The sequence below is a fragment of the Apium graveolens genome, unplaced genomic scaffold (genome assembly GCF_009905375.1).
Source record: "Apium graveolens cultivar Ventura unplaced genomic scaffold, ASM990537v1 ctg4730, whole genome shotgun sequence".
In the NCBI taxonomy this organism is placed as follows: domain Eukaryota; kingdom Viridiplantae; phylum Streptophyta; class Magnoliopsida; order Apiales; family Apiaceae; genus Apium; species Apium graveolens.
The window spans coordinates 47,845-74,059 of record NW_027418666.1 but is presented as its reverse complement, the minus strand read 5'-3'; the positions used below and the strand labels follow the sequence as shown (position 1 = coordinate 74,059).

Genomic DNA, 26,215 nt, shown 5'->3' with positions numbered 1-26,215 from the left:
TGCAAAAATACTAACTTTCAAAAAATATTTGCAAAATTACGGAGGTTGCATTTGCAACCATATCTGCAACTGCTAGTAACCATATATGCAACCACAAATGCAAATTTGAAAAAATCTGTTGAAAATTACATTTAGTTGCAAAATAAGTTGTGCAGATAGTTGCAAATGAAAAATGAATGCCCAGCAGCACGGAGGATGATCAATTCAATTGCTCCCATGACGCCGGTGAGTAAAACTCCGGCGCAGGTGCTATCGGCAGAGATGGCGGCGGTGTGTCGGCGGCAGAGGGTTGAGGAGGAGGTTGTGGTGGAGGAAGATGAGGTAAGGAAGGATGAGGATGATAAAGAGGGTAGAGAGATAATATTTTTGCAGTTTAATTATTTTTATGTTTAAAAAATAGTAAATTTGCAAGATTTTAAGTAAGATAGTAGAATTGCAAATAATTACCCAAAATTGGTATTCTTCACAATTTCCCTTTAATTAATATATTTATATTCAGAAAATGTTTTTTTTTTAAAAATAACTTAAGTATTTTATAAAAATACTTAAAAATGTGGGAGAACACGAAGGAGGGAGCAGCAGGCTGAAGTGAAGTATGTAGTGGGCTAGGTGCCGCGGCTGGGGACCACAAAATGAATTAAGCATGATTTATAAATATCTTTTTAATAATTCTATGACAACGGTGAAGTGATTGTGCTTATGACAGACTTATCCGATGGAACTTTCACATTTCACACTGTTTCAGAGGTAAATTCTCAATATGCTTTTCAATTGTTTTTCTACTAAAAGATTTGTTAATCTAGTATAATATATACACACTCGAACATTCGATTTACTTGTAAATTGAGGCTTTAAAGGTTGTATGATAAGTGTTTGTTGAATTGCTTCAATGGCCTTTTGTTATTGTCTAAAGCTCCACCCTTGGTCCCTTCCTAATGATTTTAGACACCCAATTCCCTTTTCTATCCGTCTCAAATCTCCTAGTATAATTTCTTGTACGTATTCGCCGCAACAATTCACCTCTGTTTCGTCGTCTAGTTCATCTTCCGTGTCCACCATTTCTCCGTCTTCAACCCGAAAACTGTCTGCAGACTTCACTCAGGAGGAGCTACTTAACACCCTTCGTCGTGAAAAAGATGAGGCTTCAGCTCTCCAGCTGTTTGATTGGGCTTTAGAGCAGCCTGGTTTTAGGCCCACTTTGTCGATATACGAGGAGGTTTTGCGCAAGCTTGGAAATGGTGGGAAGTTTGATTTGATTAGGGGTGTATTGGATGATATGAAGCGTTCTCGGTGTGAGGTTGTTGAGGGTACTTTTTTTGTTTTGATTGAAAGTTATGCCAAGTTTGGTTTGTATGATGAAGCTATTGGTGTTCTTGATATTATGGAGCAAGAATTTGTGTTGAAGTCACACACGTTTACATATAATTTGTTGTTGAATGTTCTTGTTGATGGAAACAAGTTGAGATTAGTTGAAACGGTGCATTCTTTGATGATGAGTAAATGGGTGAAACCAGATGTTTCTACCTTCAATATATTGATCAAGGCTTTGTGTAAAGCTCATCAGATTAGACCTGCGATTCTGATGATGGAAGAGATGACTACTTACGGGTTGGTGCCAGATGAGAAGTCTTATACCACAATAATGCAGGGCTATATCGAGGAGGGGAATTTCAAAGGTGCTTTGAGAATGAGAGACCAAATGATTGCAGCTCAATGCCCCTCAAGCAATATAACAATCAACGTTCTAATTAACGGCTATTGCAAAGAGGGTAAAATTGCAGAAGCTTTGAACTTTGTGGAAGAGATGACTTCCAAAGGATTTCCTCCGGACAAATTCACATATAATACTTTGATTAATGGTTTGTGCAAAGCGGGATATCTTAATCATGCTATGGAAATCTTGGATATAATGCTTCAGGAGGGGTTTGATCCAGATATATATTCATACAACACTCTGATTTCTGGATTGTGTAACTTAAGCAAAATTGAAGAGGCAATGGAGATTCTTAACTTGATGCTTTCAAAGAATTGCTCCCCAAACACTGTCACATATAACACCATAATTAGCACCATGTGCAAGGAAAACCAAGTTGAAGAAGCTACAGAGCTTGCTCGTGTTCTCGCAAGCAAGGGTGTCTTGCCTGATGTCTGTACGTTTAATTCTCTGATACAGGGTCTCTGCTTGAGCAACAACTACGAAATTGCCATGGATTTGTTTAGGGATATGCATAACCAAGGGTGCCAACCTGATGAATTTACCTACAATATGCTTATTGATTGTCTTTGTTCTAGAGGGCAACTAAATGAAGCTCTGAGCCTTCTAAAACAAATGGAATCAAGTGGATGTGCACGTAGTGTAATAACATATAATACTCTTATTGATGGGTTCTGCAAGAACGACAAAATTGAAGAAGCAGAGGAGATCTTTGATCAGATGGAAGTCCAAGGTGTTTCAAGAAATGTGAGAACTTACAACACCCTTATCCATGGCCTTTCGAAGAGAAGGAGAATGGATGAGGTTACTATTCTTATTGACCAGATGATAATGGAAGGATTTAAGCCTAATAAATTTACCTACAATTCTCTTCTCACTCACTACTGCAGAACAGGTGATGTAAAAAAGGCAGCAGATATAGTCCAGACAATGACGTCAAATGGTTGTGAACCGGATGTTGTCACCTACGGAACACTAATCAATGGCATGTGCAAAGCAGGGAGACTTAAGGTCGCAACTAAGCTCCTAAGAAGTATCAAGATGAATGGCATGGTCATGTCTCCACAAGCTTATAATCCTATTCTTGGAGCACTCTTTAACAGTAAAAGAACGGATGAAGCCATGCGACTTTTTAGAGAAATGGAGGAACAAGGTGATCCTCCCGATTCTGTTTCTTATTTAACAGTCTTCCGAGGGCTGTGTTCTGGTGGAGGACCTATAGCAGAGGCTGTTGATTTTGTGTTTGAGATGACTGATAAAGGTCATTTACCAGAGTTCTCGTCATTCTTCATGTTGGCAGAAGGACTTTGTGCTTTATCAATGGAAGACACTCTAGTTAAGCTTGTCGAGAGAATCATGAAGATGGCAAAAGTCTCTGAGAATGAGGCAAGTATGGTAATGGGTTTCCTCAAAATCCGTAAATTTCAAGATGCACTGCTTACCCTAGAAGGTGTCCTGAACAGTCGAAAGCCTAGAAAAGGTTATGGCAAGTATACAAAGGTAAAATCCTTTCGATCTTAATGCAAGGGTGAGAGCTTCTGTTCGTCCCTGATTTTGAACTCCTGTATGAAGATACGGAGAATAGACTGTTTAAACGGATTACAGATTTGTTGTAGTTAGAAATCTAATTTCGCACCCGCACACGGCGTTTCAGTGAGTCGATGCAAAATTTAATAATGCACGAGGTCAATTGGAGTAATGATTATAAGTTTTGTTACTTTGTATGATTTGGTTATCCGGCCTGTCAGGTTAATTTGTTTCTCATTATTACTTTCTACTTAAATTAGAGATTATAGATGTTTAATACTACTATATTCCAAGTTATTGTTAATCAGTAGTTAAATATACACTTATTCAACTTTTGATGCCATGATTCCGTTTAGGTGCTTGGAGAGGTTTGTTTATCAATGCTTCAAAAACTGTGCATCTTATGATAGAGGTACTAATTCCATTTGGAAATATAGTTTTGTTAATTCGAGAAGGACATTTAGAACTTTTTTTGGGAGGGTATTATACTCTTATGCTAAGAGTTCATCTTATAGTGTCTAGATCCGACTCAGACCTCCCTCTCCCTTGTTTCTCTTCTATTTTCATGGATCTTGGTACAGTGACATTATAATCTTTCTCTGTGAAACTGATGATGTGGTTGGAGGACAAGAAGGGGGAGGAATGAGCTTCGACACTAACTTATGCTATATAAATTGTTATCATTCCATAGTCACTGTACATACTAGAAATCTTATGCCTTGGTCGAACGCAACTGCTTTGTGCAATCATGGCACCAAAAATCAAGCAGAACAATCGGAACTTTGTGATGGCCGAGGAACTAGTCAATGGCTGTTAATTGTTGTAGTATTTCTATCTAATTATCAGGCAGTGGTTTGTTGAATTTGCAACAGTTTGTCTTTTCTTGTTGGTTTGGTGAAGCCGTGAAGGGTCTTTTAAATTGGCAATTGGATTCAAGTAATCTCGTAGTTTTGTTGTGTGCATTGGATGGCCTGTACAAGAGAACAAACATATTGTATTAGATTTCTCAGAGCCGTCCTCGTATTGGATAGGAATTGATTGTTACTTGTGTGTGGTGGTTTAAAGGGATAGTAACAAGGACAAAGAAACATTACAGCAGCTCAGACAAAACAGCCCTAGTTCGATATATTCTTTATCAGTAGCCTTCTTTTCGTCTAAAGAAAAAAACAAAAAAAAAGAAGGGATTGTACCAAAATGTGTTCTATAATTCTCTCATTTGCTGTTCTCCATATTCAAAACCCCGAGTCGTTCTTTGTAATGGCATCCGATTTTTTTTAAAAAAAAGTACATAATACACATTTAATAGCATATGCGACGGTAATGTATATGAACCGATTTTTTTAAAAATTATTAATAAGTCGTTGAAAAATTGGTTAAAAATATTTTACATAAACTGTTGATATAGCTAGTTTCAATTTCTCAGTAACCATATCAAGTGCATATTTTGTATATCAATAATTTTTAAAAAAATACTTGATATCAGGAATTAGTTTTCAAAATGGTGTCCAAATAGGCAGTAAGTTTGATTTTTGGAACTAATTAGTGCTTGCTCCTCTATTTTTTATGGGCTCTCTTTCCCCTTCGTTTCCATTTGTGTTGGTCTCCATTTCCTGCAATCGTAAATAATATAAAGGCAGAGGTGTGAGATTCAGGTGTATATTCAAGTAAACTAAAGCAGTAACCTGTTGTGTGTGTCTGCTTGCTTGAGAGTTGAGATTCTTATTTCTTTCTTTGTCAACTCTCTTTTTGTCATTCTTCTCATCCTCGCCGGCGCTTTTCTCTATTTCATTGTTTATTTCATCCCCCCACCCAATATTCTCCTCCTGTATATATATACATACATGATGTATTTATCTTTCTGATTCAAGTAGAGTACAGTAATCATGGATGATGAATTGCCCTTGATTGCTCCAACTAAAACCCCTCTTAATCATACCAGAGATGTTCATTTCTTGAGCTGGGCTTTCTTGTTCATCTTCTTGGCTTATGGCGCTGTTCAGAATCTTGAAAGTACTCTTAACACTGTCAGTTGTTTCTTTCATCAATATCATATCCCTTTTCTTTTTTATTACTACTGTTTTCAGTAACTTTCTTGTTGTGATCAATAATCAATATAGGAGATCATTTTAATCTGTTTGTCCCTCTTTTTTGTTAATATGTTTTTCTTGTTTCAATCTCGTTGTATTAGTTCCTTATTGTTTCTTGAGGCTTTAATCATTGAAAGTGTATAATATTATAAGAGAACTAGAGAAGGATGACCTAAGCTATTACAGTAAAACATCATTATTCGAAAAACAAAGACCCTTAATTACCACAGACCCTTAATTACCACATCACATATGCATTTTGTATATACTGATCGTGTATGACAAATGTGTTTGGTACATGCTTATTGTGTACAAGGAGGTACATATGAAATGCATATCTATGATACGCTTCTCCAGAAAATGTTTTAAAAGTTACACATCTTAAAAAAAGCCGCCTCATTGATGGCAATTTTTTTTTATATATGTGGTAGAAGGGCCGGAAACCTGAAAAATTCCATCTCGGATTTCTAATCCGTGATTTTATTCAATGGATTTGTTAAGATAATGTTGAACAAGTCTACTGAACAATGATATATATATATATATATATATATATATTTTAAGTCGAGCTATGTAATTTCTGTTGTGAAAGTCTCTAGAGGGGATATATATTGTGCTACTAAGAAAATTGGTTTAGATATTTTTGCAACTAGTTGTAATGAGCTTTCAATACTTTGTTATTGGTGGTTTGGCTGATATAATGGGTTTTACTTTTAGGAGAAAAATTTAGGAACTATTTCACTTGGAGTATTGTATACCTCCTTCACAATATCTACATTGATTGCTTCCTTTGTGGTTCGGATGCTTGGCTCAAAAAATGCTCTAATTCTTGGAACTATTGGATATTGGTTATTCATAGCTGCAAATTTGTTTCCAACATGGTAATTGCTTTTCTTTTCCCTTCAAGTCTCAGTTCATCTGAGGTTTATTAGTTGACTGAACTCTTTTTAACTTATGTGATTTCTGCAACCGAGTCTTAGAGAAAGAAGAAAAATCTATATTTCATTTAAGTGTAAATGTAACTGTGGTGTTAGAGAACAAAAGATCAATACACGTCTGTCAAAAAAACAAAAAAAAACAACATTTTTAATTCCTCAATAGAAAACAGAAGATAGTGTGCACACTTGTACAAACAACACTCTCCAGGAACGTAAATCTTATATCATCCTTGGATTGGAAAAAAGAAACTTAACCCTAATCAATACTTTTAAAAAAATACTTAACTACTTGTAAAGGAGTTCTGGTTATCATAATGCAATGGATGGCTTGATTTAGTACAGGCCAGAGAAGTTTCAGAAATAAATTATACGGGTCAAGGTTTCGTGGATCAGTGCTAATCCTCAAGATTCTCCTTTTGATGAAGAGCATCTTTCTTGCAACTCCAGAAACTCAATTTAAAGAGTTTTACTTCTTCGTGTAGGTATACGATGGTGCCAGCATCATTATATCTTGGATTTTCTGCTTCAATTATATGGGTCGGACAGGTGCAATTATTTCCATAAACTTAATAAATGTTATTTCAATGTGTCTTTGTTACATTTTTTAAGTACTCGGTGTGATATATCAGGGTACATATCTTACTTCCACTGCACGTAGTCATGCATATGATCACAACGAACATGAAGGAACTATAATCGGTCAATTTAACGGGGAGTTTTGGGGGATGTTTGCCAGTCACCAGGTGTGACTTAAACCCTTTCCTGAGGAATCTAGCAGAATAGCTTGCTTGTTTATATTTTACTTTTTATGTTAAATCCTTTTTTTCAGTGTGGTTTTTCCTTTGTATCAATTTGCAGTTGGTTGGAAATCTACTTTCTCTTGCGCTATTGAATAAAGGACAGGTATGCACTAGTGAATTCAAACCGATTTTAAGTTCTTTTTCTGCCCTTTAGATTAGAAATTGATAGTTAATAGTTATGAAATGCATTGGAGGCTTGGTCTAGGTTTTTTTAACTTTCTAGTTTCTCTGTGTCATCACTAGAGTGTAAATTTAATGAATCTGCTGGAATACCTGATCAAGGGAAATTGACTATGGTCTCTTTATTTATTTGTCATCGTCCTTAATTTGTAAAATAAACCGAGAAATACAACTCTTCGCTGAGGAATCTCTTTTATGAATCAATTTAGATCTTTGTGCTAAACTAAAGTTACATGGAGGTAGGTGGACGTCTGTTATTGGATAGAGTTTGTGATAGTATGACATTGAAGAAAGTATCTAACTCCAATTTGGATCCAGAAGATATTCTCTGTTCTATGAAACAAGCTAAGCCTACACCCAGAAACCATATAAAAGTAACTTTTACTTTGTCATTGATGAAGAGTTTTCAACATTTTATAATAGCTATCTTTGAGTCTGATTATTAAGAGATAATTTATCAGCAGATATAATTGTTACAGTCTCCCTACCTCAGAGTATATATAATATCTGATTCTGTGAATTGGTTTAACTCGTGCAGGATGGAAGTACAAGTGGTACAACATTGCTTTTTGTTGTCTTCCTCAGTAGTATGACCGTAGGTACGATTCTCATGTGCTTCTTACAGAAAAGAGATCCAAAGAAAGAGGAGGGACTCCAAGATTCTTCTGTCACTTTTTATTCTGTGATGGTATCCTTATCAAATTCTGTCATCAATCCATTATGTGATCGACGACTACTTTTGATCATCCCCCTTATAGCATATTCAGGCTTACAACAAGCATTTGTTTGGTGAGTATTTCGGCGGCTTATCGTATAAAACATTTTAAAATATCCTTACACCAGAAATTATTAAAGGGTAGTTCATCTAACTTAGTTGATGACGGAATATTCATTTTAGGGCTGAATATACTAAATTTATTGTCGAACCAGTACTGGGAGAGGCTGGTGTTGGTGGTGCAATGGCTGTTTATGGGGCTTTTGATGCAATTGTAAGTATCAAATGCAGAACTGTCAAAATAGTGTTTTTTATAATATTTAAATGAGTTAGGTCATTAAACCGCTATATTAATGGATGCAAATGTATGAATTCCACACGAAGTATTCGTCTATGTTCTGCTTAATAGTGAAGTGAATGAATTAACTAATCACCATATTTTCTAAATATCCCGTTGATTAGAAGAAATAAGGAAATATTTGGATAGTCCGACCTCAACCCAACATTACTGTTATTCTGTTACATACCCCACAAGTAATATGGCATGGAGTGAATTGGTTTATGCTTGCCTTCTTTGGAGGTCATCAAATTGGGTCATTTGCAACAATCTACTCAAACAAGGTGAAATGCTATGATTGTCGCTATGCAATTTCACTTAATGTTCATAAACTAAGTCGGCATATGTTACTCTACTTTTATGTCATATATCATGAAATTGTTTTATAGTCTCATCTATTTTTGTAATATATGTCAGTGTTCTCTGGCTGCTGGTAGACTTACCTCAGGTCTCAATTCTATTACCTTAATAGTTTGTGGGGGAGCTTTAACTCAGGCTATTGTACTGCTCTGGCTTCTACTAGGTTACAGGTATGCACTCTTGTGAAATTAAATTGTACTTTAAACAATACTTGAATATCCTGGAGACCTCTTTTAAATGAAAAAAAATCACTATATAATTCATCTGTTTTTTTGTTATGGAATTATGCAGCACGAGTACCGGATTACTTGGAATTGTCATTCCTCTTATCATAGCAGCAATATGGGGCATTGGTGATGGAATTTTTAACACACAACTTAGTGCATTAATTGCATTGCTGTTCAAGCATGACATGGTATAAGTTATTATCTTTGCTACTGTCATCAGTTTTGCTTGAATTTTCTTCCAGATGGTTTTGTATGACATCTTCTTATCAGCATCCCTTGTTTAACAAACCTTTTTAATATGGTACTTTAGCATCTCCAATGATCCTGAAACTTCGAGTGATTTGTTTTTCATTGAGATGACCACGGTATATATCCACAAGAATTTTCTGTGATGAATTCAAAAATATATTTAAGACTATTTTATAATGCTTTTGAAAAACTGGCAAAAGTAATTACTGACGGAGTTGAGTGTATACTGTATTCTGTTTACGGTAAGTTGGACTTGCTTACTATTGCATATGGCCAAAAGGAAAGATCTCTGTCTGTTTCTTTAAACTCTCATGTTTATGTCTTCCTTTTTAAGCTTGTATTAGATTCCCACTTCTTTAGTGAGTCAGGCATACACTATGGACTACTTGAACTAAGAATTCTGCCAACCCAGCTTCCTGTTGAAGATCTAGTAAATGGTTAGCTAAACTAGTACAAGTGGACTAACGAGTTTAAAATAATAATATTTTGGTTATAATGTAAAATGTTAAGGGGCATAACTGGGAATATGATACATGCATTTTAAGTGTATGTACCTGTAAAGAACAAGTAATAATTACTTCGTGTGTTTTTCTCCCAACAGGAAGGTTCATTTGCACAACTCAAGCTTTGGCAGAGTGCTTCAACTGCAGTTGTCTTTTTCGTAAGCCCCTACATTACATTCGAGGCGATGTTGGAATTTATGCTTGTCGCCGTATGCATCTCGGTCGCAGGGTTTCTTGTTCTTACACTCAAGTTGGAGAGAGCATTTTCCAGTAATACTTCTAATAACTGAGCTGGGAAACATTTGTTTGCTTTCTAGAACAGTACTGCTCATGTATTACATGCCAATAGTCATACTACATGTGAAACTGAGTGCCGGAATGTTGTACAAAACTACCAGTACTGTTTATCAATGCAAATACCCTTGTAGTGCTACTCACTTTCGGTATATCTTATATTTTTTTTTTGAAATAAAACGTACTTGCATTAAAACAAATCATAGGAAATTACATCCGATAAGAAGTTAGGAACAACATCCTCCCACTCCTGTAAGTCTGACATAGAACGAGACACTCTTGCTAACAAGTGAGCGACTGCATTCGCAGACCTATGCACAAACTGCACTATCACATCATCAAAGTGATTAAATAACTCCACACAATCACTAACAATAGAATGAAAATATGATCGCCCTGATCCGCCATTACATGCATCTGCCGCCAATGACTTACAATCCGTCTCAAAGACAATGCGTAAAACCATGCCTTTTTGTCCATGAAAACACTTCTTTGAGACTTAGAGCTTCAGCCTCCCTGGGTGACCAAGAACCTTGCCTCTGCTTACACATTGTCCTCAACAACCTTCCGGTCTCATCCCGAATTACTCCACCCATCACAATGGTTCCATTATCCCCAAAGATAGCTGCATCAATATTGACTTTCACCCAGTCTCGCTGCGGAAGCTGCCATCTCCTCGTACTTGAGTTCACTGCTGATGTAGACCTGGTACGCTCTAACTGAGTTTTCTTCCACTCTGTTAGTAAGCTCATCGCAGCACTCGTTGTACCAAAAACAGATACCGCAATTTTGCTCCACACCCATTTATTTCTACGGTTCCAAATGCTCCAACAAAACAGTGCAAGCAAAGCACATTGCTCATTAGTTCCACTACTAAACAACCTTTTAACATGATCAAATATCGTCTCCCCTTACTTTGCCTGCGTCCATTCTGACATACCAACTGAGCTCCATACATTCCTTGCGAAAATACATTCAAAAAGGACATGCTTAGCATCTTCATTCGCCACCCGACACCAAGTACATTTACTGTCAATGTTTACTCGTTTCTCGATCAAAGCCATAGCAGTTGGTAAACACAATCTGCACGTCCTCCACATGAAAAAACGCACCTTCCCAGGTAGATCTAAATTCCACATTTTCTTCCAGAATGATACATCAGGTGTAGAACATTCTCCAACCAATTGCCGATAGCAGCTTTTTACCGCGAATTCTCCTTTTTCATCGAGTCTCCACATCCACATCCACCTATCCCTTCTCTCTCTCGAAGACAGGGGAATATTTTTTATTAGCTTAACATCTCTAGCATTAAACAGATCATTAAGAATTTCATCATCCCATCTCCTCGCCTGATCTTCCATTAAGCTGCTCACCTTTATGTTTTCTAACTCTAGAGGCATATTTGTTGTAACATACCCGTTCTCAGCACACGGTAGCCAAGGTATTTTCCAGACAAAAGTATCCTCCCCCGTGCCAATATTCATTCGACATCCTTGTTTTACCACCTCCTGTGCCGCAAGAATACTTCTCCACATGTAACTTGGATTCTGCCCCAACTTCGCCTCCAAGAAAACATTATTTGGAAAATATCGTGCCTTCATAATACTTGTAACCAGTGGATTTGCATAATTTAAAAGCCTCCAGCCTTGCTTCGCTAGCATTACAATATTAAACTTCTGCAAATTTTTGAAACCCAAGCCTCCCGCTTCTTTGACATCACAATTTCTATCCCAGTTCATCCATCGAATGCCACTATTTTCTTTTCCAGTGCCCCACCAGAATCCATTCATTTGGCGTTGAATTTTATTGCACACGTTGCTTGGAATAAGCAGTAAGTTCATCCAAAAATTTGGAATCGACTGTGCTGCAGTTTTCAACAAGGTACACTTACCAGCCTTTGAGATTGTTTGATTCTGCCATCCTTGTAATTTCTGACGAACTCTATCAGATAAGAAATTAAACACCTCGTTTTTCTTTCTTCCTACTGCCATTGGAATACCCAAGTATTTTCCTGGAATCCTACTTTCCTGTACTTCTAAAATTCCACAGATTAGCTCTCGATTTTCTGCAGACGTGTTTGGCCTAAACGTAATCATGGACTTGTTAAAATTCACAGCTTGCCCAGACAACTCTTCATATCGCTTTATAATCCTCTTCATCACTCTTGCTTCAGCTGCTTTAAAGAAGAAATAGCAGTCGTCGGCGAATAGTAGATGCGATATAGTCGGTGCCCCTCTAGCAATACTACACCCATGGAGCAACCCCACATCTTCATGTCGTTTAATAATTGAACTAAGACCCTCAGCACAAAGAATATATATGTAAGGGGATATAGGATCCCCTTGCCTAACTCCTTTTTGCAGTTTGACCTCAACAAAAATCACTCCTTGTTGAATGAATTTGTATGTGACAGTCTTAATGCAAGTCATGATTCGTTGAATCCAGATGTCGTGAAAGCCAAATTTAGCCATCATTCCCTCAATAAAATTCCACTCTAGTCTGTCATATGCCTTAGACACATCAATCTTCAACCCAACCACACCATGCACCCCTTGAGATCGCCTTTTTATGTAATGATTGACTTCAAACGCTATCAGTGCATTATCTAGTTAGAAGACGTCCCTCTATAAAAGCACTTTGATTAGTCGATATCAACGTTGGCAAACAATTTTTCAGCCGATTCGCTAGTACCTTGGACAGAATTCTGATCAGGACATTACATAAGGATATAGGACGCAGTTCACTCATCTGTTGTGGGTGTTTTACTTTCGAAATCAAACAAACTAACGTACGGTTTACTTCTCCTTGTAGCTCACCCGTATGAAAAAACTGCTGACAAAAACCCATCACATCCTTTTCGACTATACTCCAATAGGTCTGATAAAAATATGGATTCAATCCGTCATATCCCGGTGCTTTCTCCGCGTGCATCGAAAAAACAGCATCTTTTACTTCGTCACTTGAAATAGGAGTTAGAAGCTGGGCATTTTGTTCATTTGTAACACGATTCACTGTTTCATTTTCTGAGAGGTAACCCCCTGTTCCTGATGACTTAAAAACCTCAGAGAAATAGTCTGTTACAATCTCCTGTACACCTTGCACGCTATCCACCCATTCCCCATGTTTATCTTTCAGCCTCGCAATCTGATTATTCTTTTTCCTCCCCGAAGCAAAACTATGAAAAAATCTAGTATTTTGATCCCCTTCCTTAAGCCAAAACTGTTTTGCTCTCTGCTTCCAATACACTTCTTGACGTTCCAGTAACTTTAAAAATTCACATCTAGCTTCATTATATTTCTGCACTCCAAAACCATCTCTTCGTGACCTGAATTTTCGCATGGTCCACCTGCAATTTTTGATCTTATTTACCAGCTCCCTCACATTTCCTCCTCCCCATTCATCTAGCTTTAAACATCAATACTCTATCTTCTCCAATATGTTTCCAAGATCATTCGAATTCCAACTATTTTGCACTAAGTTCCTGCAATCCGCCTCTTTAATCCAAATGTTCTCAAAACGAAATCTCTTAGCTTTTTGTGCAAAGACCTGCTTATTTAACTGAAGGATTAAAGGCAAGTGATCCGAGGTAGAGACCTCAAGCACCTGAATCTCTGCATTAGGAAACAAAAGTCTCCAGCCCTGATTCGCGAGACCCCTATCCAACCTCTCCTGTATCCATCTTGGTGTCCCTCGATAACGTTCCCATGTAAACTCACATCCAGTAAAACCAAGATCCTCAAGGCCACAATCTATCACCGTGTTATGGAACCCTTCTAGTAAATTCCGTGGATGTGGCCTTCCTCCCAACTTCTCAAACTCATATAACATATCATTGAAATCCCTTAACACATACCATGGTAGATGCGAGCTCGATGCAAGCCCTCGAAGCAAATCCCACGATTCTTGTCGTCTCCCCCTTTCTGGACAACCATAAAACCCTGTATAGCGCCACCTACCAATCTGCTCACACTCAACCTCGAAATCAATATAATGATTACAACTATCTTTTATTTCTACTGCTCCTGTGTTCTTCCACATAAGTGCTAGTCCTCCTCCATGTCCCTGCGGTTCAATGGTGAAAAAACCTTCAAACTGAATCAATCTACATATAGATTCAATCTTATTTCGCCTAACTAATGTCTCTGATAGAAAAACTAAACTGGGCCTATGTTTCTGAATGATTTCTTTCAGAAATCTAACTGCTCGTGGATTGCCCATTCCACGACAGTTCCACACAAGAACACTCATAATCCTAGGCGGGCCTCTTTTCTAGAGCCTGCCACGTTCAAGTTTTTTGACCCGTTAATACTCCCACCTTGTTCTGTTTGAAGAAGCCGGTCCGTTTGCATAAGTGTTGGCCCATTTTCCTCTAAGATTAATTCCCTCCCTGTACGACGTCTTTTTGGATCAATAACGTAATTTTCTCCCCCGTTATTTTCTCCATTCAAATTTGTCTCATTTGAAAATTGCCCGCCACTATCTTTCTGTTCCTGATTTCGTGCTGTAATTGTGATCCTTCCATTATCCTCCAGATTTTTTGCACCAGAATTTTCATCCTCCGTAAATCTCGCCCCCCTTCCCCTTCTCACTTCCGACTGCCGGAGATTTTGAATATCCACCACGTTCTTCCCATCTACTCCCCCCTTCGCCGTTTCTCAACCATCTTGACCCAATACTAGCTCTGTTAGACTTATTCGGTGCTCTTAACCACGTACCGTATGCCCTTTCTATCTCCTTATTCGGATTTGCATATACCACGTTACAATCCCTCTCTAAATGTCCTATCCTTCCACACACAAAACAAAATGTACTAAGCCTCTCATATTTAAAATTAATCCAGCTCCAATCTCCACCTTCCCATTTAATTTTCATCCGCCTCTTAATTGGCTTGCTCACATCCATACGAACTCTGATACGATAGTATACCTTCCACACCCCATTAAGATTCTGCAGATCCGATTTCACAAGACAACCAATATAGTTTGCTATACCCTGCAATATGGTTTCCGAGACAAAACCTTTAGGAATATCATACACTTGCACCCATATATCTACCTCATTCAATACTATCTCCTTTGGATCTTCCTCCCCTGTTATCTGTTTAAAGACTAGCATTCCCTGTTCAAACGACCATGAGCCACATTCAATAACTTTCTGTACATCCATGGGGTGGTAGAACACAAATGAGTAACGCATATTCCCTATATCATGAATCTCCACACCCTCTTTTGGTCGCCATACTGATGATAATACAGTTTGCATCGCATTAAAATTTATGTTTCTATCCGTAAGGAACCGCCCAATCAGAATGAATGATTTTTTAGTCTGTGGAATATCAGCATTTCCCACAATTATTTCTCCTTCTTCTTCATCTTCTATAGTAAGCTTTGAGTAGAGATCGTTTAAATCTGATTTTTGGTGTTCCATTACTTGACCTTTAAAACAAGAGTTGAAGGATAAGAAAACAAGAGAACTGAAAGAACAAAGCTTGTTACGTGAACAAGAGAAAAAACTCTCAAACAGAGAGAAAATGACCTCTCATTTTAGAGAGAAAAAATACACGGAGATGCAGCTTCAGACATGTATTTGTGCTGAAAGACTTTAAATTATTATTACGTGTAGAGTCGGTATTATTTAATTCTCTTTAATTCTCTTTCAAACTAGTAGGAATGAAACTCAAGTTTTCATTTAATCAAGTAACTCCGGTATTTCTTTTTAAATGCAAGCGGAGTTCTTATAGAGGACTATTACATGCTAATAGTCATTATATATATATAAGGCTACTCCAGTAAAAACCAATTTAGAATAAAAATTAGAAATTAAATAATTTAAAAAAAAAAACTAATTCGAAATATAACACATATGGTATGTAAATCGATCGTTGAGAGATGTAGAAAAATATAGTGAAATCGGATTTAAAAAAAAACTTACAGTTTAACGGAAAAAAATCAAATTAAAAACGGAGGGGAAAAACTGAAATTGGGTGTGAGAGGGTGCATAGTAGTTGGGTGGGATGATTTAGGGGGAAGATCAGATTGGTTCGTAGATTCTATTTTAATTTTAGTTTGTATTTGATCATTCCCCTATATATATATATAGGGCTATTCTAATAAAAATAAATTTAGAATATAAATTAGAAACTAAATAATTTTTTTTTAAAAAACTAATTCGAAATATAACACATATGGTATGCAAATCGATCGTTGAGAGATGTAGAAAAATATAGTTAAATTGGATTTTTAAAAAAACTTACGGTTTGACGGGAAAAATTAAATTAAAAATATAGGGGAAAAGCTAAAATTGGGTGTAGGAGGGTGCAAATTAGTTGAGTGGGATGATTTAGGCGATCATTAGGTAGATTTAATGGCTTATATTAATTCCTAATTTCTATTTTTATTTTACTTTGTACATTTTCCTATATATATATATAATTTTTTTTTTCTATTTAGCAATCATAAAAAGGTCACTAGTATTCTCCCAGTCAAAGTTGACATATAATTGATTATTAGTAATTTTATATAGAAAAATGATCCTGAAAATGGATTTATGCACGTTCTGTACAGGACTTCAGCTGCCGAGGCAACGTTTAATTTGGAAATATACCAAAATTATATAAGCAATTAATAATGAATCAAAGCTTTCCATCTGTTCCTGTAATTTTGACCTTATCACTTTGTGTAAACAAACAAATCCTCGAATTCAAATTTCAACAAAGCAGTTGCGATTAGGTCCAACCAATTTATCTAATCTTTTTCTATATACATATACATATACATCTTCTCCCATGCACAAGTGTTGTGTAAGATTTATTAAGCTAGATACATTTCTCCAACAAACACCAGGCCATCTAAGTAATCAACAAGCTCCATAGATAATGTCTTGTCTCTCTCAACTAAGCTCCATCATGCAAAGACTCTCCGATTCCCCACGGTGGCCTTTAATTCTCTACGCCACGACGTGGACGACTCTTCTAACAGTCACTGTGGCTGTGGCCTCATTCTCTCCTGAACTTGCCTTTGTTTCCGTCATTTCTCCAAGGACATCATCAAGTTATGATTCATTATCCAGAGGGCCTCATTGTCGTAATGATGAATACGTTCGAGTTCCCATGGACATTCCTACGGAGACTTTTTGTATTCCTGGGGAAATGTTTAGACGATCAAAGATGGATTTGGTAGTGCCTCCAGTATTTGCTGCAGTGATTGTAGCGTGTTCAGCTTATGTGGTTAGAGCTCTTGCTTTGTGGGAGGATGACACCCTTGTAGAACCCTATTAGTCATTCATGATTGCAATCATATGAATTTTGAGCCCATATTCTATTATTCACACTTTTCTATTTTTTATCCTTTTTTGACAGAAAACTTTTCTAATTGAGTTGATTAGCTTCTAATTAAGTCTAACTCTCAACTTGGATTGTTATTCTTCGGGTATTTTAAGAATTGAAATTTGAAGCCTTCACTTAATTTGGTTAAAATAATTCACGCAATTTCCAGTAAAGGCAAAAGTTGAAGTGTATTTCACCATATTTGAAGCGTTCCTTCAATTTAGGTGAGGATTATTTGAAGGAGCTAAGTTTGACCAGAATATAAGAAATTTTATCTTATTTTTAATAACGTTGATACTCTCTTTTTTTGTTACATTTTTTTTTCTCTCTGCGAATTTTTATAACATTATTGGCAAAATTTTCTTGGTGAGTTTGGTTTCAGAATTATAGAGGTGTGCGCCAATTTGATCGAACTTTTTTGTTTTTACATACTAGTAGGATTTTGGCGGGGTCTCGATTTTTACCCATATTATTAATTTTTTCTTTTTAATCGTACAAGTCTTTTTTACATATTTTTGAGCTTGTAATTTGAATTAATTACATTAGATTTTTGTTTATACAACTTGTTACAAACACTAAAACTTCATTCATTTCATAATTAGAATATGGTATACAAATTTTCAATTTAGAAAGATGATCATTATAATCGTATATAACGAGAAGAGTATATCTACTTAATACTTAACTACACATTCACACACACCTAATATTATAAAATCTAATAACTAAAGAGGAAAACAACTCACATGAAGGAAAAGTTTATTCAGAAAATCGTTAATGATTTCCGTTAGATCTTCACAGTCAACTCACAGTCAACCTTTACCAGCATACCCCCTCAAGTTAGAGGTGACAACTGACAATAGGGCTGAGCAAAAAATCGAAAAAATCCGAATCCGCAACCGAAACCGCTAAAAATCGATAAAAATCAAACCGCAAAAACCGATCCGAAACCAAAAAATTAAAAACCGAAACCGAAACCGATTCTTCGGTTTCGGTTATAAGTAGAAACCGAACCGCAAAAACCCGATCCGAGCCGATTATTTAAAATAAATTATTATTATTATTATATATAAACTTTAAATTAAATAAGCACCCATATTTTGTATAAACAGAAAGTAAGCCGGTAATTACTGTTTGGATATTTGGGCTTTAACCTTGGGCAGTAAACCAGGAGATTGATATTTTTATTAAAAGTTGGAGAATGGATTGCCATTGTATGGCAGTGAGCTATCCTTATGACTCAGCCAGGTCTTTATGAAATAGTATAGCTGAAAACTGAAGTGCATTAATCAAAATTAGGCACCTGTGCACCTTGTTTTTACATTATTTGTTGCTGTTCTGCATGTCCCGCTAGGAATTATATCTAATGCTTTAATCTTCCGCAGGCCATACTAGCAATTGAGTAGATTTTAACGACATAGTTTAAATTTATTTATGCATTTTCTTCTCTTCTTTTTATAGTTTACAACTCATATTTATTTTATTAATTTTGTGTGATGCGATTTTAAACCCGAAATCGATCCGATTATAACCGAACCGAAATTTTTAAACCAAAACCGAACCGACGGTTGCGGTTGCGGTTTCGGTTTCCGATTTTAAAAACCGAGGATACGCGGTTTCGGTTTCGGTTTTAACCTAAAACCGAACCGATCCGCCCCGCGCTCTGCCCTAATTGACAACCCTTAACTTGAACAATAACGAAAGCAGCTGTGAGGACGACAAGACCTTGGTAAAATGATCTGCAGGCTGATCAACAGAGGTAATATGATGGTAGTACCTTGAGTTTTTGACATACCAAATTACAATCAATTTCAATATATTTTGTACGCTCATGAAACACCGGGTTGAAACCAATGTATGAGGCAAAATTATTGCCACAAAATAATGAAGTATGAGTAATCCCATCAATATGCGTCTCATGAAGTAACGATACCAGCCAAGTAATCTCACACAACATATCAGTCAAATAACGATACTCAGCCTCCATAGAGTAACGAGAAACTGTGTTTTGTTTGTTGCATTTTCAAGAAACCAATGTACCACCCAATTTGATACAATAACCCGTGAGAGACTGTCGAGTAAATTTGCAACCCCCCCCCAATTTGCATCACAATAGGCCACAAGCAGATTTTTTATAGTGGAACTGAAATGCAGACCTTGTGAAACTGTACAAGTAAGATTGCGAACCATCTTAAGAATGCTAGTGTACTGAGCGAGGAGTTATATTGAGTTAAATATTCTTTATTATTAGATATACACAGTCAACATGTACAGTCAGATAGTTAGTTAGGAATTACAGCTATACATACAAGTTACTTAGGATCATATATATACTCGTGTAAATACAGCTCACGGAGCACATTCATTCTTTCAATATATTTTTCTATTTTCTCAGTAAGTTGAAGAAGATGAAGATCAAGAATAAGCTTGATCTTGTCATGGTATCAGAGCATGGTTGAATAATGTTCGTTCATCATTTTTTTCTTCTTCAATACATGATAGATTAGTTAGAATCTTGATTGTTTCTTCGTTGATTCGTCATCGTTTTTCGATTCATTTGCTGTTTCTTGATTTCTCGATCTTTATCGATCATTTTCTTCGATCTCTCTTCGATGAAATTCATCTGAATCTTCTTGTTGTTCTATCGATTTCTTGAAATCTCTTCTTTCTGATCTTAATGGCGGCGTCTGGTGCTCAATCATCTCAGATGCATGTTGAATCTCATGAAACTTCTACACAAATCAGGCTGTGAACTACAATGATCCATTTTATCTTTCTTCTGGAGATAATCCGAGGCAACAGTTGGGAACTATGCTACTCAATGGTGAGAATTACATTAACCGGAGTCGTGGTGTGAAAATGGCGTTGGGAGCTAAGAACAAGCTCGGTTTTATTAATGGATCTCTACCGAAACCGACTAATGAATCTCCAGATTTTAAGAAGTGGATTCACAACGATTATATGGTCATGTCTTGGCTTACTTCATCTATGGATCAGGTAATATCTAATAGCTTTATTTTTGTTACTTCGTCAAGTAAGTTGTGGAATGACATTGGTGAAAGGTTTGGAAAATCTAATGCTCCACTGCTATATGAGTTGCATACTAGTCTGTCTAAGATACAACAAGATAACATGACTATTGCTGAATATTATGGTAAATTGAAGAATGTTTGGGATAAATTGAATGTTTTAGAAGGCTGTCTTGATTGTAATTGTGGAGCTATGAGTAAGTGTACTTGCAATTTGTTGAAGAAGGCTGCAGAGGCTAGTGAGACTAAGAAGCTGATTCAACTTATCTATGGATTGAATAAGCAGTATGATTCTGTTAAAACAAATTTGCTAAGCATGGAACCATTGCCTTCAGTCCTTAAAGCTTATCATATTCTTCAGCAGATTGAGAAACATAATCATTTGACTCTTAATGTGTCTAAGACTCCTAAGATCAGTGCATTTTATAGCCAGAAATCAAATCAAAACTACAATTCTTACTCTCAAGGATCTTCTAAAGTGATGAACAATGTCAAGAAGGATTTCAAGAAAATGAAGTTGGACATGAGTTGTGACTATTGCAAGAGGAAAGGTCATGGTGCTGATCAATGTTTCAAGCTGGTAGGCTATCCAGATTGGTACACAACTTTCAAAGGAAAAACTCAACAGGCTTCACAGTTTTCTCAAATGATGGCTGAAATGTCCCTGACAATTCTGGTGTGCTTGGAATAGCACCTGCTGATGTTTCAAAATCTTCTACAGTGGACTCTAAAATGGTTTCAGCTGTCTATCAGGAAGTTTTGAAAATGATGCAACAACATCCAAGTTCTCCTATCTTTGATGATTTTCAACAAGCATCAGTAAACTTTGCAGGTATTGTCTCTGCATTTCAAGTAGACTTTGTAGAGTCTGATATTATTAATGCATCATGGATCATTGATACAGGAGCTAGTAACCATATGGCTTTTAATTCTGTGTTGTTTACTGAAATACATGATATCCCTACTCCTATTATAATTTGTTTACCTGATGGTACCATTAAACTAGTTAATCAGATTGACAATGTCAAATTGACATCCAATATCCTTTTGAAAAATGTTTTGTATGTTCCAGATTTTAAATACAATCTGTTATCTGCTGGCAAGCTTCTTGACCAAAATAATTTGGTTGCCAAATTTGATCAAGGTCATTATTTGTTTCAGGACCTTTCAACTAATACAATCCAAGATATTGGGAAAAGAAATGCTGGATTGTATAGATTTCAGTCATCTGATTTTTCTTGTTCCTCTAATCTTGTTACTTCCAATGTAAAACTTTTCCATGCTAGGCTTGGACATCTTTCTGTTGGAAAATTAAAACATATGAAAACTTCTTTTCCTGACTTGGATAAATTTTATTGTTGTTATGGATAAAAAACTAATATATATAATTGCTGTATTTATTACTAAGGTACGGGAGCTCAAGGCCTTTAATGGTTGCTCTCGTGTTTCGTAGCTTAACTCTGCCTTTACGAGATGCCTACGTATCTCTGTGAATTAGAGAATCAAGCCAAAAAACGTAGTTCTGATTTGTGGGGTGAGACCCCTTATATAGATGTGGGAGTCCTTGAATTGGACTTGGTATAGGAGACTTGGTGGTCAAGTCTCTGAATTAGGATAGACTTAGGAGTCCTAGGGAGTAGGAAGCTGATTCCTTATCCCATAAGGTTCCTTGGAGGCCAATCTACAAGGATTTATATCCCCGCTAGGACTTATCTTAATAGCCGTTTTTCTCCCTTATTTATTAATTATGAAATTAATAAATAATCAGGGTTTTTGGGCCTTCTTTGTTCCATCAGGCCTGATCTGGTCCATCAGGCCTGATCAACATGTTAACCTTTCTGGTCTGAATGTCATACATCTTCTTATTGGGCCTTGCAGCCCAAAATGTAATATTTAATTATGTAATCAAAATTTATTTATCCCTATCATTTGCCCCCCAACTTTTGGGAAACCGTATAAGATTTCGTGAAAGTTAAGTTCATTTATTCCCTTACAGGATTTCGTTTTTTGTGTAAAGTGTGGAGCGACCTACACGTTTACAACAATTTTTCCTTTTATTCAGGAATTATCTTAATTTCCAGGAATTTTTCCCTTAATTCCAGGATTTTCCCTAATTTTCTGGATTTTTCCCTAATTTTCTAGGATTTATCCTTAATTTTCTGGATTTTTCCCTAATTTCTGAAAATACCAACATTTTTCAGAAAATATTTTAAGGAATTTACTTATTTTTCTAGAATTTTCCTCAATTTTCTGGCTTAAAATCGATCAGGATGTATACAAAATCGATCAGGATTTCTGATCGATTTCGATCAGGATCCTGATCGAACTAGCTCAGAAAGTAACACTCTGGTCGATTGGATCTTCGACCACGATCTATGCAGAATCGATCAGAACTCCTGATCGATTTCGATCAGGATTCTGATCGAACTAGCCTTCAAAGTGACATTCTAGTCGGTTGAACCTTCGACCAGGATCTGGGCAGAATCGACCAGGATTCCTGATCGATTTCGATCAGGATCCTAATCAAACTAGGTGGCTTTCTACCGTTTTGATCGAATGAAGTATCGATCTGGATTCGGTTTTGTGTCGATCAGGACTCTGATCGAATTCAATGGATTTCTTCCCTTTTGTTCGAATGATATATCGATCTGGATCCTTTTTTGTGTCGATCAGGACTCTGATCGAACTTAGTGAACTTCTTTCCTTTTGTTCGAATGAGATATCGATCAGGATCCTTTTTTGTGTCGATCAGAACTCTGATCGAACTCAATGGATTTTTTCCCTTTTGTTCGAATGAAATATCGATCAGAATTTTCTTCTTTGTCGATCAGGACTCTGATCGAACCATCTTAAAATTCTGGTCGATTTTCGACCCTTCATTTTCCATGTGAGCTTGTAGATTATTCCTGATACTTCTTGTAGATGGGCTTTTTTAGGTTGGGCCTGGCTACATGGGCCTAAAAACGCCTCGTATTCCGAGCTTTTCGCTTATATAAGTGTAGTGTGAAGTGAGAATCCTCACTTACTTCACATTTCTCATACTTTCTCTCACAATTCTCTCTAGAGTTCTCCCTTGAGAAGGCGATTTCCGGCGACCTCAGCCACCGCAGCTCCACCTTTCTCAAGTTTTTCTGGGTTTCGAGCATTCAACCGAAGCATATCAATGGCGGATCGTGACTTGGCTCGTTTGCAGAAGATGAATGTTTCTAAGAGAGGTACAAACATTCAAATTCAATCTCCGTATACTTCCCTAATTGATATGATTAACTCTAGAGGTGATGAATATCCCTCTCTATCTGAGTTAGATTCGTATAACCATGGTAACACCTTTCATGAGTTAGATGGTAGAATCGAGTCCATGAACACCCTGTACAGACTTCCACCCCACCTTAGGATTACTCCAGTCGCCCCTGGGGATTGGACATGTAACTGGGAGGGGGATACCTTGTTTATTTATCGAGGAGCCCTGACCGCGGGTCTTAGGTTCCCATTCCATGAATTTATTCCTCGCTTACTCGCTGATGTACAAATCAACCCTTGTCAACTCCCTCCTAACGCTTGGAGGAATATTATCTGTTTTATGGTCCTTTGTCTTAGAAACAATTTTCCTCTTTCCGTAGCTGTCTTTAGGAAAGTTTTCCAATTCTATAATAGCTCCATGAGTCAACCGGGTTGGGTTTTAATTCGTCAACGACCCAAAATCCCCCATATCTTTGATAGTAATTCCATAGTTGAGAACAACCCCAAATGGAGGGATGAGTTCGTTAGGCTGACCTGGGCCGAGGGTGATTGGGCCACACTCTTCCGTAGGCCCTTTTGCAAAGTGTCAGATGGGAGTCCAGGTAGCATCAGTTTATCTGATGAGGAGGAGGTGACCTATCAAGCCTTAATTCCAGATGATGGGAAAATAGACACCTGGACCCTCTTAGAGGAGTTTTCCTTGAAGAAAGTTGGTCTCTCTCAGGCCAGTGGTAAGGGTAAATTTATAACTGGATAGCTATTTTTCCTTCCCTTTAACTGTAACATTTTATCTCCTGCAATTTAATATGCCTTCTATCTTTTTTTTTTAGCTTGCGAGGCCATCAATAACGTCAACAGGCCCAAGGAAGGGGAGTCTGGCCGCCAGAAGAGGGCCAAGCTAAACAGGGACCCCAGGAGCAAGCCTGACGGTCCTACTTTCCTTAAGCCCCACGTCCCGGTGGTCGAGCTGGGGGACGATGTGGATCCTCCACTTAAGGCACATTCCTTCAGGCCTAACTGGGGCTTCTGGAGGAGCGATACGGTGGTTGGATCCACCAAACATGCTAAGGATTGGTCGTACCATTCCATCACTCCCCACAATTTTACTGACATTGTTACGGGGAGTGATATCGAGACTATTGAGCTTCTGGGTTCTCAAGCCCAAGCTGCGGTAACTTTCTTTTTTCTTTTTTCTTTGAATTCCAACTTTCTCGTATTTCAACGAACTTGTGTTAACTCATATTTCTTTGCAGAGTAACACCTACTTCCAGGCGGCCCTCCATCAGGCTAGGTCCTGGAAGGGTAACTCTGATGGGTTTGAGATGGAGATGAAGAAATGGGAGGAGAGAGCCAAGGTCCTGGAGAAGAAGCTGGATACGAAGAAGGAGGAGCTGGCTAAGGCTCATTCCGAGCTGGTGAAACTTAGGATCGATAAGGATAAGCTCATTGATGACTACATGGATTCTGACAAGTTTAAGAATCTCATGGAGATTCATGATGAGGGTCTTTATTCCCTACAGTTTACTCAGGGATGGGATGCGGCCATAAAGGCGGTTTCTGAGAGGCATCCGGGCTTAGTCGACCCTAAGGACTTTATAATTCCTGAGCAGGCTGAGACGGAGGACAACATAGATGCCCTCTTCAACTCCCCTCAGCCAGATGATCGCATCTTGGATCCTAACACTGCTTCTCCTCCCGCTTCTCCTGTGAAGGATGCTGAAGGTGCTGATAAGGAGCAAGAGAATGAAGGCTCCCGCATGGAGGAGTAGTTTTTTTCATTTTGTAATTTTATCCTTAACTTATGTCTGGACTTTTGTTTGTATCAAAACTTATTACCCTCCGGGGTTATTTTATATATTACTTTCCTTATTCGCATCTTTCTCCTTTATCTTTCCGATACTTTAATATGCATTCAAACTTGAACTAATTGGCCACAAAAGTACTATCACAACTCAAACATCCATAGGTTGAAATAATTTCGAACTCTTCAATTTGAAGTCCGATTTTTCAAAACCTTACATAATATGGGTTCGACCCTTAACAATAATAACTTGACAATGTAACTTCTACTGGAATATAAAATCCTATGCAAGCAAAGCTTCAAGGTGCTTTTCAACCTACTTGTCATCCAGACAAGTGAGAATCGTATTCAATTGCCCTACACATAGTAAACCTTCAGGTTTTGTGCATGCCAAGTTCTTGGGACTTCAAAACCATCCATTATCTCCAGCTTGTAGGTTCCTCTACCTTGAACGCTCTTGACTTTGTACGACCCTTCCCAATTCGGGGCAAGCTTCCCTTTCTGTGCTACCCCAGAAACTTCTATCTTCCTCAAGACTAGGTCACCTTGTTTAAAGAACCTTTCTTTAACCCTTAGGTTGTAGTAGAATGAAGCCTTCTTTTGATACTCTACTATCTTTGCATGTGCCCCATCTCGCACTTCATCGATTAAGTCCAGAGCCAACCTTTGTCCTTCCTCATTTTCTTCAACATTGAAAGCCTGAATCCTTGGAGAAGAATGTGATATCTCCACGGGAACAACTGCTTCTGCCCCATATGCCAACATGAAGGGGTTGCTCCATTAGTGACTCTACAGGTAGTCGTATAGGCCCATAATATTGGAAGTATCTCATCCACCCAATTATTTCTTGATTTCTCGATCCTCTTCTTCAGTCCATCCAAGATTATTCG

General features: G+C 37.4%; 5 protein-coding genes across 6 annotated transcripts; 4 read left to right on the top strand and 1 right to left on the bottom strand.

The window, feature by feature from the left end:
* Window positions 1–635: 635 nt before the first annotated feature.
* LOC141702186 (UNC93-like protein 3) lies at window positions 636–10,144 on the top strand. 2 transcript variants are annotated; one of them, XM_074505885.1, is made up of 10 exons: window positions 636–747; window positions 6,046–6,209; window positions 6,749–6,812; window positions 6,896–7,009; window positions 7,125–7,169; window positions 7,785–8,035; window positions 8,145–8,235; window positions 8,716–8,828; window positions 8,950–9,073; window positions 9,736–10,144. In XM_074505885.1, exons 1-10 carry the CDS (start codon window positions 700–702, stop codon window positions 9,925–9,927), a joined length of 1,206 nt encoding a protein of 401 aa, XP_074361986.1. In that variant the 5' UTR covers window positions 636–699; the 3' UTR covers window positions 9,928–10,144. The 2 variants fall into 2 exon arrangements, with proteins under 2 accessions (XP_074361986.1, XP_074361985.1); XM_074505884.1 differs by lacking the exon at window positions 636–747 and adding an exon at window positions 4,773–5,265.
* Window positions 703–3,526, top strand: LOC141702185 (uncharacterized). The gene has a single exon (XM_074505883.1). It carries the CDS (start codon window positions 890–892, stop codon window positions 3,233–3,235), a length of 2,346 nt encoding a protein of 781 aa, XP_074361984.1. The 5' UTR covers window positions 703–889; the 3' UTR covers window positions 3,236–3,526.
* Window positions 10,145–13,345: 3,201 nt separating the features above from the next.
* Window positions 13,346–14,179, bottom strand: LOC141702184 (uncharacterized). The gene has a single exon (XM_074505881.1). The coding sequence runs from the start codon at window positions 14,177–14,179 to the stop codon at window positions 13,346–13,348; it is 834 nt and encodes a 277-aa protein (XP_074361982.1).
* Window positions 14,180–16,642: 2,463 nt separating this feature from the next.
* Window positions 16,643–17,544, top strand: LOC141702187 (uncharacterized). Its single transcript, XM_074505886.1, has one exon. It carries the CDS (start codon window positions 16,806–16,808, stop codon window positions 17,205–17,207), a length of 402 nt encoding a protein of 133 aa, XP_074361987.1. The 5' UTR covers window positions 16,643–16,805; the 3' UTR covers window positions 17,208–17,544.
* A 2,570-nt stretch (window positions 17,545–20,114) lies between these two features.
* LOC141702183 (uncharacterized) lies at window positions 20,115–20,975 on the top strand. The gene has a single exon (XM_074505880.1). It carries the CDS (start codon window positions 20,115–20,117, stop codon window positions 20,973–20,975), a length of 861 nt encoding a protein of 286 aa, XP_074361981.1.
* The last annotated feature ends 5,240 nt before the right edge of the window (window positions 20,976–26,215 follow it).

Excerpts from the sequence above, each read along its gene's own strand:
- LOC141702185 (XM_074505883.1), top strand. The coding sequence starts at position 890 with ATGGCCTTTTGTTATTGTCTAAAGCTCCACCCTTGGTCCCTTCCTAAT.
- LOC141702186 (XM_074505884.1), top strand. The coding sequence starts at position 5,125 with ATGGATGATGAATTGCCCTTGATTGCTCCAACTAAAACCCCTCTTAAT. Across the intron at positions 5,266-6,045 it reads TTGAAAGTACTCTTAACACT|GAGAAAAATTTAGGAACTAT; the intron begins GTCAGTTGTTTC and ends TTTTACTTTTAG. Across the intron at positions 6,813-6,895 it reads CAATTATATGGGTCGGACAG|GGTACATATCTTACTTCCAC; the intron begins GTGCAATTATTT and ends GTGATATATCAG.
- LOC141702184 (XM_074505881.1), bottom strand. The coding sequence starts at position 14,179 with ATGAGTGTTCTTGTGTGGAACTGTCGTGGAATGGGCAATCCACGAGCA.
- LOC141702187 (XM_074505886.1), top strand. The coding sequence starts at position 16,806 with ATGTCTTGTCTCTCTCAACTAAGCTCCATCATGCAAAGACTCTCCGAT.
- LOC141702183 (XM_074505880.1), top strand. The coding sequence starts at position 20,115 with ATGGCGTTGGGAGCTAAGAACAAGCTCGGTTTTATTAATGGATCTCTA.